The 13,066-nt window shown below is 43.3% G+C and overlaps 1 protein-coding gene across 2 annotated transcripts in view; it reads left to right on the top strand.

The window, feature by feature from the left end:
- Nucleotides 1-4,890, top strand: part of LOC119160748 (uncharacterized) — a 36,541-nt gene extending 31,651 nt beyond the window's left edge. For both annotated transcript variants that reach the window (XM_037412966.2, XM_075881004.1), the window contains exon 4: nucleotides 2,373-4,890. In XM_037412966.2, coding sequence (XP_037268863.1) covers nucleotides 2,373-3,392 — 1,020 coding nt within the window. In that variant the 3' untranslated portion in view covers nucleotides 3,393-4,890. The remainder of the gene's footprint in view (nucleotides 1-2,372) is intronic.
- The last annotated feature ends 8,176 nt before the right edge of the window (nucleotides 4,891-13,066 follow it).

The following is a 13,066-nucleotide window of genomic DNA, read 5'->3' as shown; positions in this document are numbered from 1 at the left end:
TGCAGTTGGCGAACCATGATCTGAAGATATTCGTCTTCACCTGGTATGGGGTCTTCCTGTGTTTCTGTCACCTCGATGTCAACCCACTGCATCGTGCTGGGGTCGTAGCCTGTCTTCATGGACGCTGCCATGGCTGGGGAGCCCGGGCGTAAGCCTCGTCAGCGTTGGGCTCAGCCGGGCTCGGGCGTCGCGTGATGTTCGACCAGTCGTAGATTGCCGGAAAATGGGCCTACCTGGATAAAATAGGTATCCAGAGGTTCCTGACGATTTCGCCGAAATGCTTAAACCAGTTTCTGGTGGATATTTGCCAAAAGTCCACAACATTTGTCGATTTCCCACGGAGCCGACGTGACATGCGTCTCAAGCGAGTGGTGTGATCGTGTGGGCCGAGAAAAATAGGTGCGCGTTGCGATCCATGTCTTTATTTTTTTTTCGTCATGGAAATCAGGTGCACGTTACAATCGAGGGCGCGGTAGAATCTATTAAATACGGTAGTCCCTTCCTTGGCTGGAAAGTAACGCTATGAGGTTTCTGGACTGTCATTTCAACAATCAACGTCAACTTAATAGTTAGCTTTAGTGTCCCTTTAATTCGTTATAAATAATATTTCGTTATATCTGGGGTCAATATATCAAGGTTTGAGTGTATCTACACTCTCTTATAATATGCGCGTTCTGTTGTTTTTTTTCCTATTGTCTTTCGAAACAAGAGGCAGCTTCTTTTATCTCGTAAACCACTTTACCTATATCTGAAATTAGCATGAAAATTTAAAGGGCCCTGAAACACTTGTTCAAGGAACCATGGAATGGATTCACCAAAAAAGCTTATTGTCTCGCGAATACGTGGCTGCAAAAATTTTCAGAATCTGTCCAGTACAAACATAATTACAAAGATTTGACGCACGCTGCAGTCACATTCTCTCTTTTCTCGTGCCGACGAAAGCGCTGGAAGCTAAGCAGGGAAGGATAGCATAGGCAAAGACAATACATCATGCGCACATGTTGACCTTGAGCACTTTTTCCTCTTGTTTTTAGAATGAGCCGCTTTTTCAGTGCGATCGCACGTACAGACAAGTCGCGGCCTTTCACGGTGATGTCTTTAACAACTGAGCGCGCCATGTTCAAATCGGCCAATGGCTGATAGAAGGGTTGTTAAGAGTAATTTTTGAGCTTCTTCCATCATTTGTCGAGAGAAGAGAAAATTTTCAGCTGGCTGACAATTTATTGTGAATTCCAGGCCGCGTGCTGCGCTATGATATTTAGCTCGCATGTTCTTGGGAGCCTCTACTACCGATTGGCAGCATTTTTTTACCATTCTCAAGGCACATCAGTATTTTTCACCTCCTGCATTGCTTTCACTGTACTTTGCATTTATTCATTTGCATATTAACTACGGCGTCATCGCTTGGCATAACACCTATCATTGTTTTCTTCATTCCATCTGACATATACAAAATTAAGCCATACGCATCTTAACTTACAGCTCTTCGCGTTCAAATGCCTTTAGCCTGCTTAATGAGCACTAAATTTTATCTGTTAAAATGTTATTTCAGTGTAACATAAGTATATTGTTTTATAAGTTACTTCTTTCCCAGCTCTCCTTGGAATATATTGAATGTAGCTCCCTCAAGTATACTAACCCCACTAGTTTTGCTTCTAGTCATTTGTTGCTATCACTTTTTCTCACTAACTGCGGTAAGAAAACATCTAAATTCTCTACCTTTTGGAATAGTTTGCCAGTTGAAATTAAATCTTTGCCCTCATTTTCACTTTTTAAAACATCAATCAAATCTTTTCTTTTAACTCCTGATTGCTCACATTAGTTATCCTTATTCATTTTATACATTTATTTCTGTTTCCCGAGTAAAATTATCATTCCTTCTTTATTTTTCATTTTTGTGCACATTTTCTACATTTATTCTGTATTACTTCTGTTTGTCGTATTTGACTTTTCATTGCATTGGTTGTTATATTGTTTTTTTGCATTGTGTCTTTGGTTTTATTGTAATATTTTTTTCAACTGTTTTAGCATGTTGCTGGTTGTTTTGCCTTGTACGAGTTTCTTATTACCACCTGCTAATCTTCTGCCAATTGTTTTCAATTCATGTTTGTTGTAGTTTTAACTGAGAGTCCTGTTTTCAGTATTCATACTTGGGGCCCTCATCGGTATACAAATGTTATGTATTTGATGCTTATGTAGTTAATAACACTGAAACTGAAAAAGTGTTGCAGGGACCCTTTAAAGATAAATACGAAGTTCTATCAGATTTGGACACAAAATACAGCAAATATCTCCACAAGCCATGTGGCCCCTTAATGCCGTGCACTGCCTTCAACAGTTGTGGAGTTTGAACTATGCACATTTCTTTCCAGGCACGGCACGAGGGCCGGATGCTGTACTCGTGCACCATCTGCAAACGGCAGTTCCGTCAGAAGAGCGGTCACTGGCGCCACATGAAGGCGAAGCACATACCGGACAAGCCCAAGAAGCGCTATCCTTGCCCCAAGTGTAACAAGGACTTTTCCCGTTCGACGTATATGAAAGCGCACCTGGCCTCCCACGACGAGTCGCAGAGGGGCCGCTTCACGTGTGAGGTCTGCCAGCGGACTTTCCTCCAGAAGTCTGATCTGAGCCGCCACCAGAAGACGCACGACAAGCAGCAGTCGTTCAAGTGCACCACCTGCAAACGAGATTTCTCGAGCCTGGCAAGCCAGAAACGGCATGAGAAAGAACACGACCCAGCAGGGAAGGCGCCCTGCGTCCACTGTAGAGCAACATTCACGCGCTCCTACAAGCTGAAGGAGCACGTTGCGAAATTCCACAGTGGCGCGGTGCTTTTTAAACCACTCTTGCCAAAAGAAAGCTCAAGCCAGACCACAAGTGCACCTAGAATGGAAAGAGAGCTTCTGTCACAACATTGCGACAATAGTGCTGCGCTGCAGAGAACGGACCGTTGCACCACAGACGGTCTGCCGACTCAAGCCAAAGGCGACTCTCTTCTGAGGCAAACGTTGGCAACTCTCGTCGATGTGGCACCCATGAACACTTCAGAGATCTGCAGCAGCTCAGAACTGAATGGAAACCCAGGACAGCTTCAAGGGCATCATTCAAGTAGTGGCACAAGAGCAACTGAGTTTGGTGCTAGCGGTGTACTTACAAGTAATGCGACAGCACAGCCAACAGAGCTAATACTAACAGGTATGGGAAGCTTGGCACCATTGCAAAGTGGTGTTGATGTTCTTGCAGCTATGGAGACAGCAGACCAGGGGGACATCCTTCAGTGTTTGGCTGAGGTACCGCAAATCGAGTTGAATGACTGCAACTTCGGTGCCGCGTCTCGGGCTAACTTTGTGAGCCATTTCGACTTTCTGAGCCGGCCTTGTTACGATTAGCTGTCATGCTTCGTAATAAGTTGAATTTGATGGGCAATGTCATTGCCCATCAAATTCAACTGTGAATGCTGTTCAGTTTTATTCTGACAAAGTGAGCCATATTCGTTGCTTTAATTATTGTATTATTTTACCTGAACGACCAGACTATTCTTTTTATATACATTACACTCGGGCTTAACAGAACCATACTTTAGTTATTTCTCACTGGTGGATGTAAAGCTTACATCACCCTGTCTTTCATTTTCGTTGTCTAATCTACGTTGCAAATGCTTCCTTTAATGAAGCATTTGCCTTTCATTAACAGGCCTTCAAGCATTTGATTCATCTAACTTGGGTTCACACAACAATCGTTATTGCCCATCAAATTCAACTGTGAATGCTGTTTAGTTTTATTCCGACAAAATGAGCCATATTCGTTGCTTTAATTATTGCATTATTTTACCTGGACGACCCGACTATTCTTTTATATACATTACACTCGGGCTTAACGGAATCGTACTTTATTTATTTCTCACTGGTGCATGTAAAGCTTACATCACCCTGTCTTTCATTTTCGTTGTCTGATCTACGTTGCAAATGCTCCTTTTAATGAAACATTTGCCTTTCATTAACAGGCCTTCAAGCATTTGATTCATCTAACTTGGGTTCACACAACAGTCGTCATTGCCCATCAAATTCAACTGTGAATGCTGTTTAGTTTTATTCCGACAAAATGAGCCATATTCGTTGCTTTAATTGTATTATTTTACCTGAACGACCCGACTATTCTTTTTATATACATTACACTCGGGTTTAACAGAATCATACTTTAGTTATTTCTCACTGGTGCATGTAAAGCTTACATCACCCTGTCTTTCATTTTCGTTGTCTAATCTACGTTGCAAATGCTTCCTTTAATGAAGCATTTGCCTTTCATTAACAGGCCTTCAAGCATTTGATTGATCTAACTTGGGTTCACACAACAGTACCTGTGAACGTTGAAATAGTTTGTATTCCTTGATTCTAGTCAAGAAGTTGTCAGGCATCTAGAGCTACAAGCAAAACTGAAATAGAAAAATCTGCGTGTGCAGTGCGATGTCACCTAGATGGTGGCTCTTATGTTCCTCTCATTGTACTTTACACATTGTTGCTAGCTTGGTGCCTTGTTGGTGTATTTCGTAGCAATGCCTTTTCCGGTGATAGTTTGTATTCCTTGATTCTAGTCAAGAAGTTGTCAGGCATCTAGAGCTACAAGCAAAACTGAAATAGAAAAATCTGCGTGTGCAGTGCGATGTCACCTAGATGGTGGCTCTTATGTTCCTCTCATTGTACTTTACACATTGTTGCTAGCTTGGTGCCTTGTTGGTGTATTTCGTAGCAATGCCTTTTCCGGTGCAGTGCACGGTGTTGATGGAAAGTTAGTCTTCTGTATAAGTTATGCTAAGAACAGCATATTTTTAACCATATCACAAAACATTGTACAATGGTATTTTAATAAATATTGATCATTAAGTTTGTACTCTGTGCACTTTGTCACTTTTTTTATTGTTTTCATTTTATTTGTACTTTGCAAACGGTAAGTTATGCGAAGAGATGTCTTTGTAAATGAAGATATGACATTAGAAGAGCAGGCTTTTGAGTGCTCTCGAAGAGTCGCAAAGTGAAGACTTTAGATATGCCTGCTTGTGCCGAGTAGACGGCAATCACTGTGTTAAAATAGTCTCTTCTGTGCAACGTCGCATGATCAAGAGCAACTATAAACTGCAAGGAAATTTTTCTGATGTTAAATCGGTAATGGATAGTTTGTACACATTACTGGAGAATTTTTTTTCCGAGCACTCTTATAAGCGATAACACAGTGTTTCTAGAATAACCTCAGTGCCAAAGCTCCGAATCTCCACCAGCGAAGGAGAGTGGGCCAAACGGTGGTCACGAGAACTAGCAGCGCTGTAGTCGGATTTTGCGCTACTTGGCGCATCTTCTGCTACAACGGCAGACCACCAGGTGGCTTTTTTGTTGTACTATTACCAAACTTGACCATTCATCTTGCTTCCAGTCCACATTCTCCCGTCACATTTGTGGACTGCTTATGTGGATACACACAAGGTCGCCTGTATAGATTGGCCCGGATGTGTTGCCCATTACAAGTTGACTGAGAATCGATGTTTAGCCTATAGGAGGGTTGCACAGGGGCGTGGCCCACGAGGTGGCGCCAGCGTTGAAGAGGCAGCGCATCCATCTTTGTGGTCTCCCTCCCTGCCGCCGCGGGCAAGCAGTCGCAGAACGTACACTAGTACGAGGTACACTCACGGCTGCACGCCTGTGCAAGATTCCTGTGCTCATAATGGTGGTCTATGCCTTATTTGGTTGCTACAATCACTCGAGTGAGAAGGCTGGTCATAAGAATGCGTCTGATGTCGGCTTTTTTTTCTTCCATACCTAGAATGATCGTAAACCAATCGAAAAGGTTTGGATGGTTCAGCCACACACTATACCACGTGTGCGTTAAACATTTCATTTCCGATAAGTGTTCAGAACCTATGCAACATCTTAGAGGTTCGCGTTTATGGTGGAAAACTTGGGTTTTCGCGACGTGCTATGGAGCTTTGTTTACGGAGCAGGAGACGAGCGTGCGCACTACGACCGCGATCGCTGCTTATCAGCGGTATCATTCAGGTAGGTGCTACGTGTTACTGATTTATCTGTGTTAGTAAACAGTCAGCTATGCAGTGCGTTCTCGTTTACCCATGCTTTAAAGAGCTGAGCACATTAACGTCGATCAGTTACAATCGAGACTATGTGATTTCTGGGTGCAAAACTGCCCGACGCGCGTCATTGGACCCTGCAGCAAAGAGCATTTTTGATCGCAAGCGGCTTGGGCTCAACCATGAACAAACTATGACAATTGTATCACCTCACTTGCTCTTGCAAATGGTGAAGCCCTTCCACACAAAGAATTCGGGAAACGACACCACCGCGGAGAAAAAAAAAAAGAATTATTCGTCCGAGCACTAAGCAAGGAAAAGCAGTTACGTTTCCGACGACGACGCGGCGGCTGTCTCCGAGGTCTCTAATTCGATGCTGTTGGACCCATCCGCTAGTGACATAGTTTTGGGCGTCCATCAATTTACAGGCTTTAAGCTCGTCCCTTGTTGCAAAGCTTGTGCCGCCAACAAGGTGGTCCTTAATGTCCGTGAGCTTGATGCGGGAATAACACTTCAAATCCCACACAGCTTCATCGCTGCTGAAGTCAAGCGGGTCGATATCCGCCGCAACTGTGAACCTTATGTTCATAGCGAAGTTTCGCCGGACTTCGGAAGTCACGCGCGTAAGCACTCAGTCGAATTTCACCACGTTGGTAACGTACGTAGCGGCACGCACACAACCTCTCACTGCTGCTCGCCGCTTCAAAAAGGGCGCGCTTAGACCATCGACATGGCGGTAGAGGCAAACGCCGCTAGCGCCTCAAGCGGATGACGTCATGTGCAACCCTCCTATATTTGAGCTGTCGGCATTGTGTTTAACCTTAAAGTACGAGAGGTTCTACATGATTGAGCATTTTCAGCATATTTTTTATGACGACTGCTATCATTTTAACCAGAGCCGTCTTGCCTAGACAAAAGACTGCCCAAAAAGTCTGTAAAATCCTCAAAGAGGTTGCCTTGCTGGAATACAAAAATGCTATTAAAAAAAAAAAGAGTACTCATGTTTTCTACAAGTTACAAAAAAGACGTTCTCGAAAAAAATGAATCCATAGTTTACACTGTGCACCAGACAAGTCTTCACAATGGCTATTAATCGAGAGCAGAGTGGGAAATGTTACAGCAACTTTTCCACATGTTTAGAACGCTCCCGATTGGTCCTCTTGCGTAAAGAGAAAGAAAGGAGATCCTAATCACAATATGAAACATTACTACTCTAGGCGTGACATTCTAATTATGAGTGGTATAACCCAAAATGCAGTGGCAATTGCTCCAACTTTTCTAGCACAATCCAAAAGAGGCTACCAAACATGGGATTTTCGTGAAATGCCTCTAGGCGGCTTTCTCGATTGTTTTTAATGTAGAAAGAAGGCCGCGTTAGGAATTATGTAAGCAGCCTTCTTGAAAACGCCTCATCTGAGTGAGTGCACTTTCGTGTGGTTTGGGCGTAGCTGTCCCAGGGAAACTTGTGAGAGGTGCTAGACATTCTTAACACGTTGTCACTCATTTAATTTTACTGCAAACGTACCCGTCGATGTAGTACACTCGCATTGTGTTACTGGTAGGCTACGCAGCTCCGGGAACAAGTGACACTGACAAGTGCAACACCCTGTTAGTTGCTAAAAGGTTGAGAACATGGCGATCGAAAAAAACTGTGTTGCTGTAATATAAAGCAAATGTAAAAAAAAAACATGGTCACTGGTAAAAGATGACCACATATATACGATCGTGTTGGTTCATAAGCAAAAATATCCACTGCTTCGAAGGCAGCACAGCAGTTGACAATTTATCGAATGTCTCTTTGATGTGACTTTTCAAGTATCAACAGTGTTGTTCTATTTTAGACAGCTTCTACAAAGTGCAAACTGGGCATTCGAGTGGTACCATGCATTTTGGGGGGGATAGCACCTTGGTCATGAACATTTTAGCTTCTATATATGGATTGGAATTGCTGGGAACAAGCGCAGAAGGGTATCTGGCGCGAGCTCCCACTTTACATGTGAGATCAAGACTTCTTGTTCAGAAAAACATGACGGTAGTGCGTTATCATGTCGTCATTCTGAAATTCAATGTCGTAGACCTTGTGCTTGGTAGTGAGTTTTCTTTCTTAGCAATGGGAAGCTTGCTCCCACCTTTTGAATTGCATCGGGTTTCTTTTTAGAGGTTTGTCACGGTAACCATAATTGGTTTTTACCCCAATCAAGAACAAATTGCAAATGTTGAATAACGTACTGTTAAATTTCAAATGCTTTACTTCACTGTGCCAAATTTAAAAACTTGGCTTTAGTGTGTGCCTTAATCATGCCCTCAAATTGCGTTGTTGGATAAACGACTCTCTTTACCTATACCTATATTTAGAATATTTGTGCACTGTATTTAAACAGCTCGTTTTGCAGTGTCGGCGTCTTCGGCTGCGAGCGAGAAAATGTCATCTTGTCCGTGACAAAAAGAAACTCAAGAAACCTGTCAATTGAAGAAAGAACTTCAATATGAGTACAAATCGAACCGAGGCTCTCTGCGTGGCAATCAAGTGTTCTACCACAGAACCATGCCAATGATCGAAACTTATTCGAACAAAAAAAAAAAAAGAATTTCATGTAGTGGAAGTTCTCACTGATATTGTGTCTAACCAAAAAAGCGAGGCCTTATGTTTACAGTTCTTTCTTTCAAGTAGTAAAAAGAATACGCATGTAATATACATATTACAATATGCACGTAATATTACATGGCAAAAGCGTAGAATTGTGCCAGGTGTCGAAACATGTGAAATGCACAACGATCAAGTGGGTGTTTTTTAAAGACTGTCCCATTACAGAGCGCTCGAACATGTTTGCGTGTTGCCTTACGCATGCATAGAAGACCCTTCGCGGATTGCCATAGTAGTGAGCACTTCACAACCAAACTTTCAATAGACACTCTACGATAGTTTCAAAAGCCCAGTATCGCACACACAGTCGTGTGTTCTCTCACAGCACAATTGAGGCATACACTGGGACCAAAGGTAGGTTGGTAACTGAGAAAGTGATTCGCACAGGGCCCGGTAACGTTATCGTGGTCTACTCTTGAAGGCGAAGCTCAAGCATCGTCCAAATTTTGGAATTGCTGGGTTTATAACTGTAGTGTAATTGTTACACATAATATATACATAATACTCAAAGGCATCACCTCTGTCATATCCCCCATTTGCTGCCACTTGTAGTGATAATTATAATAATGGAATGAAAATTTTCATTTGCACAATATGAACTCTGGTAGCGTGCTAGGCTAGAGAGAAAATTTAAAATTTTTTACGATTGTCCGTCTACCATGTTTACAACGAAAAAAATTAATGAATAAACAAATAAATGAGTCCTCAACATTGCTGTCGCCGTTATTGGCGCCCGGCGCAAAAAGAATCGGCTCTTCCTTGCTATCCTTCATAGGCGACAAATGTGTTTTCGTACAAGAAACTACGCCGTGTCAAGAACAGCCCGAGAAGTGACGTGTGAATACTGCACACCATTCACAGTAACGACTTACCATTGTCACCGCCAATCACAACACGCACGCCGCAGGCCATGTGTTTCCGTCATAGTTTCTTAACATTAACTAGAGGGGACACTGGCGCTGCAATCGTTCAGTGGCCATGGGAATTCTGGGTATGACATGGATTTGCCTATTCTTCTTGCTTGCCGGGGGCGAATGCACTTGTGGCTTCGTTTATTACCGCGTTTCGGTTTTGTTTTGAAAGAAAGAACAAACTGTTTTTCACTTTGTGACCCTATTTGAAGTAGTAAGCCTAAAAGATCAAGGTGGTGAAGTGTAACTGCCGAAAATTAGCCGTTTATTGTTTCGTGACAAAGCAGCTTCAAGCCATGCAAAGCCAGAACAAACGTAAAGTACAAAAACTGAGCAAATGCATGTCATATCCATAATTCCTATGCTCACTGAAGCGCTATGCATTACAGGTCCCATCGACAATAGCACCAGAGTTCCCTCCAGTGTATATTTAGGAAAAGTTTATATTGTATCCCAAGAGATGTGTATGGGAGAAATGTGGCACCACTATTGGCAGAAAGTTTTAGAGATCAAGATTGGCTTCCGTTTTTTTTTTTTTTGCTTTTTTTTAAGCAAGATGGCGGCGCCCACAGAGATGGTGGTTTTTGCATGTGTTTTGCAGTCTTGCGAAGCTGGTTGAATCCGTACATCGTAGAAATTTTCAATTTTCACCGTCGTGTTATGCGCGGCTGCTCAGATCGTTTTACGATGGACGAAGTGGTGCTTAAAGGCCAACTCCAGCCATTCTTCGAGGTCAATGGATCTCAATGAAATTCGCTGGGTAAGTTCTATTGTCCATTTTTGTCATCTGTGCCAAATTACAGGCTTGAAAGATGCGTTGATTGTTTGCAAATGAATTTTAAAGACTGCCTCGAAAAGCTCACCTTGCTTGCCAGAATGATTGGCAACACTGTCTGTGTCATGTCATGTTTGGCATGTCAACAGAAGTGACACAGCCGATGGCATTGCAACTTCGGCCACTACAGCGTTTATTGTGCTGTCCACTGTGGGGTCACCATGCTCTTGGAGTGAAAGGACACAGTGGACACGGTCGGAACAAACCAAACGATACACACACATTTATTTAACTAATTTTAGAATGACAATATATTCCGCCGAATTATTATAACATAAATCATGATCAACGCGCTAGGACATCCTTACACAATATTACCATACACTCCAAAACATGACAAACACAATAACACATCCAAGGCGGCGGCGCCAACGCTTGATTTACAACGAGGTCCCCCAACGCGCAACCCGCGGTGCCACGCACCGCGGACTCACGCGAGCGACAACCGTTCGTGGCAACCACCACGCGCAGACAAGACAAGCTTATTTCGCGCTCGCCGCTACCAAGGCTTGTCGCCGCCAACGCCATACCATGATGATGATGATAGTGGTGATCAATGGATGAATGGATGGATGGATATGGTTGTACCCTTTAGATCGGGCGGTGGCTAGCGCCACCAAGCCGTGATACTTAATGAACCCAAAACTATATTTATGTTTTTTTTCCTTAAAAAATGAGTTTAAAGATTCGTACTTTGCAGTGAAGAGTTTAATTTAATTTTCACTCGTGCTTTGACTTTAGCCACCAATCAGATAACCTTCTAGTTAAGTCTACCCGCTTAAAGTTTATTTTGCCCTCCCGGTCCCTAAACCCCAGTGCTTTGAAAAACTCTGCGCCATCATCCTGAACTATAGGGTGAAGCCCTTTACAGAACATTATCAAGTGTTCGGCAGTTTCTTCTTCCTCTCCACACGCACTGCATTCTGTGTCTACCCCTTCGTATTTGGCCCGATATGTCTTGGTTCGCAGTACTCCCGTCCTGGCCTCAAACAGTAGAGAACTACCCCGAGTATTATCATAGATCCTTTCCTTGGCAATTTCCTGCTTATCAACGCTGGCGAACACAACGCTGCCTATCATCTGGTACTTGTAACTTGAAATGCGGCTTTGGGTGAGACATGTGCACCACGCAGTGCAAGCAACTTTACAGGGGGGTGTCAGCACCCCCACACTACAAAGTGACGGCGTCGGCCTTCGGCACGGGTATAGCACGGGAAAGCTTTCTCTGTGATGTTCGACCGCTGTTTCGCTGGTCTGGCTTTCACAGTTTTTATACTACGTGCCCTTGGTACCAGCATACCGCCTCCGGTTTTCACCGAATAGTACGTCATACACAGACAGGGCTCCCGGTCAGGTTTCGGTTTAGCACATTTTTGCTTATTAAAATAATTTTCAGATTTCCTGAGCATTGCAGCTATTAAACTCGGTCGAAAAATCGCCAGAGTTGGCCTTTAACATTAATTCAGGAGGTGTAGTGCATGTCTCTTCGGCGTGCTTTATAACACGATTATGTGTTTGACATGGCCCAAGTAACTGTCGCTTGCGCTACTGCACTGAAGCGGTGCGCCGTTGACATGGCGGATGCTGAAATGTTTGGGCTTTTTGCAGGTAAATGTATATGCGGATTGTTTTATGATGAATGACGTGGTCGCGGATTGTTTTTCGATAGGCGAAGTGGTGCTTAACGTAAATCCGGGAGTGTGTGCATGCCTCTTTGGCGTGATATTTATCATTGAATTGTGTGTTTGCTACAACGCGAGAAGCCCTAGCACTTAATTTTGCTCGCATATGAGTGCATGCTTATTCAGCTACAGTGGGAAAAAAGAAAGAAAGACGGGAGGTGATTTGTGATTGTTTGTTCATTCATTACAACTAGGCTCGATGCCATTGAAATTAAATTTGATGCTATAGAAATGTAGAAAAAAGATGTGTTTCGGGAATAGTGTCATTACAAACTTCTGCTTCTGGTAAGTGTACCTCATTTTGCAAAAGGCAGGAAGCATTGAGCTCCCTGTATTAATGTAATGTTAATCATTACATTAGTACAGGGAAATGAGTGCAGGGAGAATCAATGTAATGTAATCAATGGGTCTGACTTCATTACAACTTGGCATAGACTGTGCGATTAAGGGGGGGACAAGGGTCTTGGCAACGAAAAAACACCAAAAAAATTAATTTTTCAGTTTGGTGATTTTCGTTATCTTCATACCATCCCGCACCTGCCAGCAAAAAATGAACTCGAAATGACACGTCGTCGAGCCAAAAAATGTCGTGTTTATTCATCCCAGCACTTGGTTTCGCTTACGAAATCACTGAAAACAGCCCCCTAGCGATGCTCGGATCGCGCTAACCACTCATCGGATTTGAAAGAGCTTCTGTTGAGCTCGCTTTTCCGCCAGAAACAAACCTGCAATGCTGCAGCCAGTCTGCGCTACCAGGCAAAAACAAGCGACAAAACCGTGCAGTATCATTTGATCATAGCAGTCACGTGAGTGAACAGCGGCTTGGGATTAGAGCGCGGGGACTGACAACAGTGGTGATCATGCGCGCGGCCGCAAACACGCGTGTTGTCACCGCCATTTCGGAAGTTTGTAGTTTTG

Source organism: Rhipicephalus microplus, chromosome X, assembly GCF_043290135.1.
Source record: "Rhipicephalus microplus isolate Deutch F79 chromosome X, USDA_Rmic, whole genome shotgun sequence".
Taxonomy (NCBI): Eukaryota; Metazoa; Arthropoda; class Arachnida; order Ixodida; family Ixodidae; genus Rhipicephalus; species Rhipicephalus microplus.
This window is presented reverse-complemented; position numbering and strand designations above follow the sequence as displayed.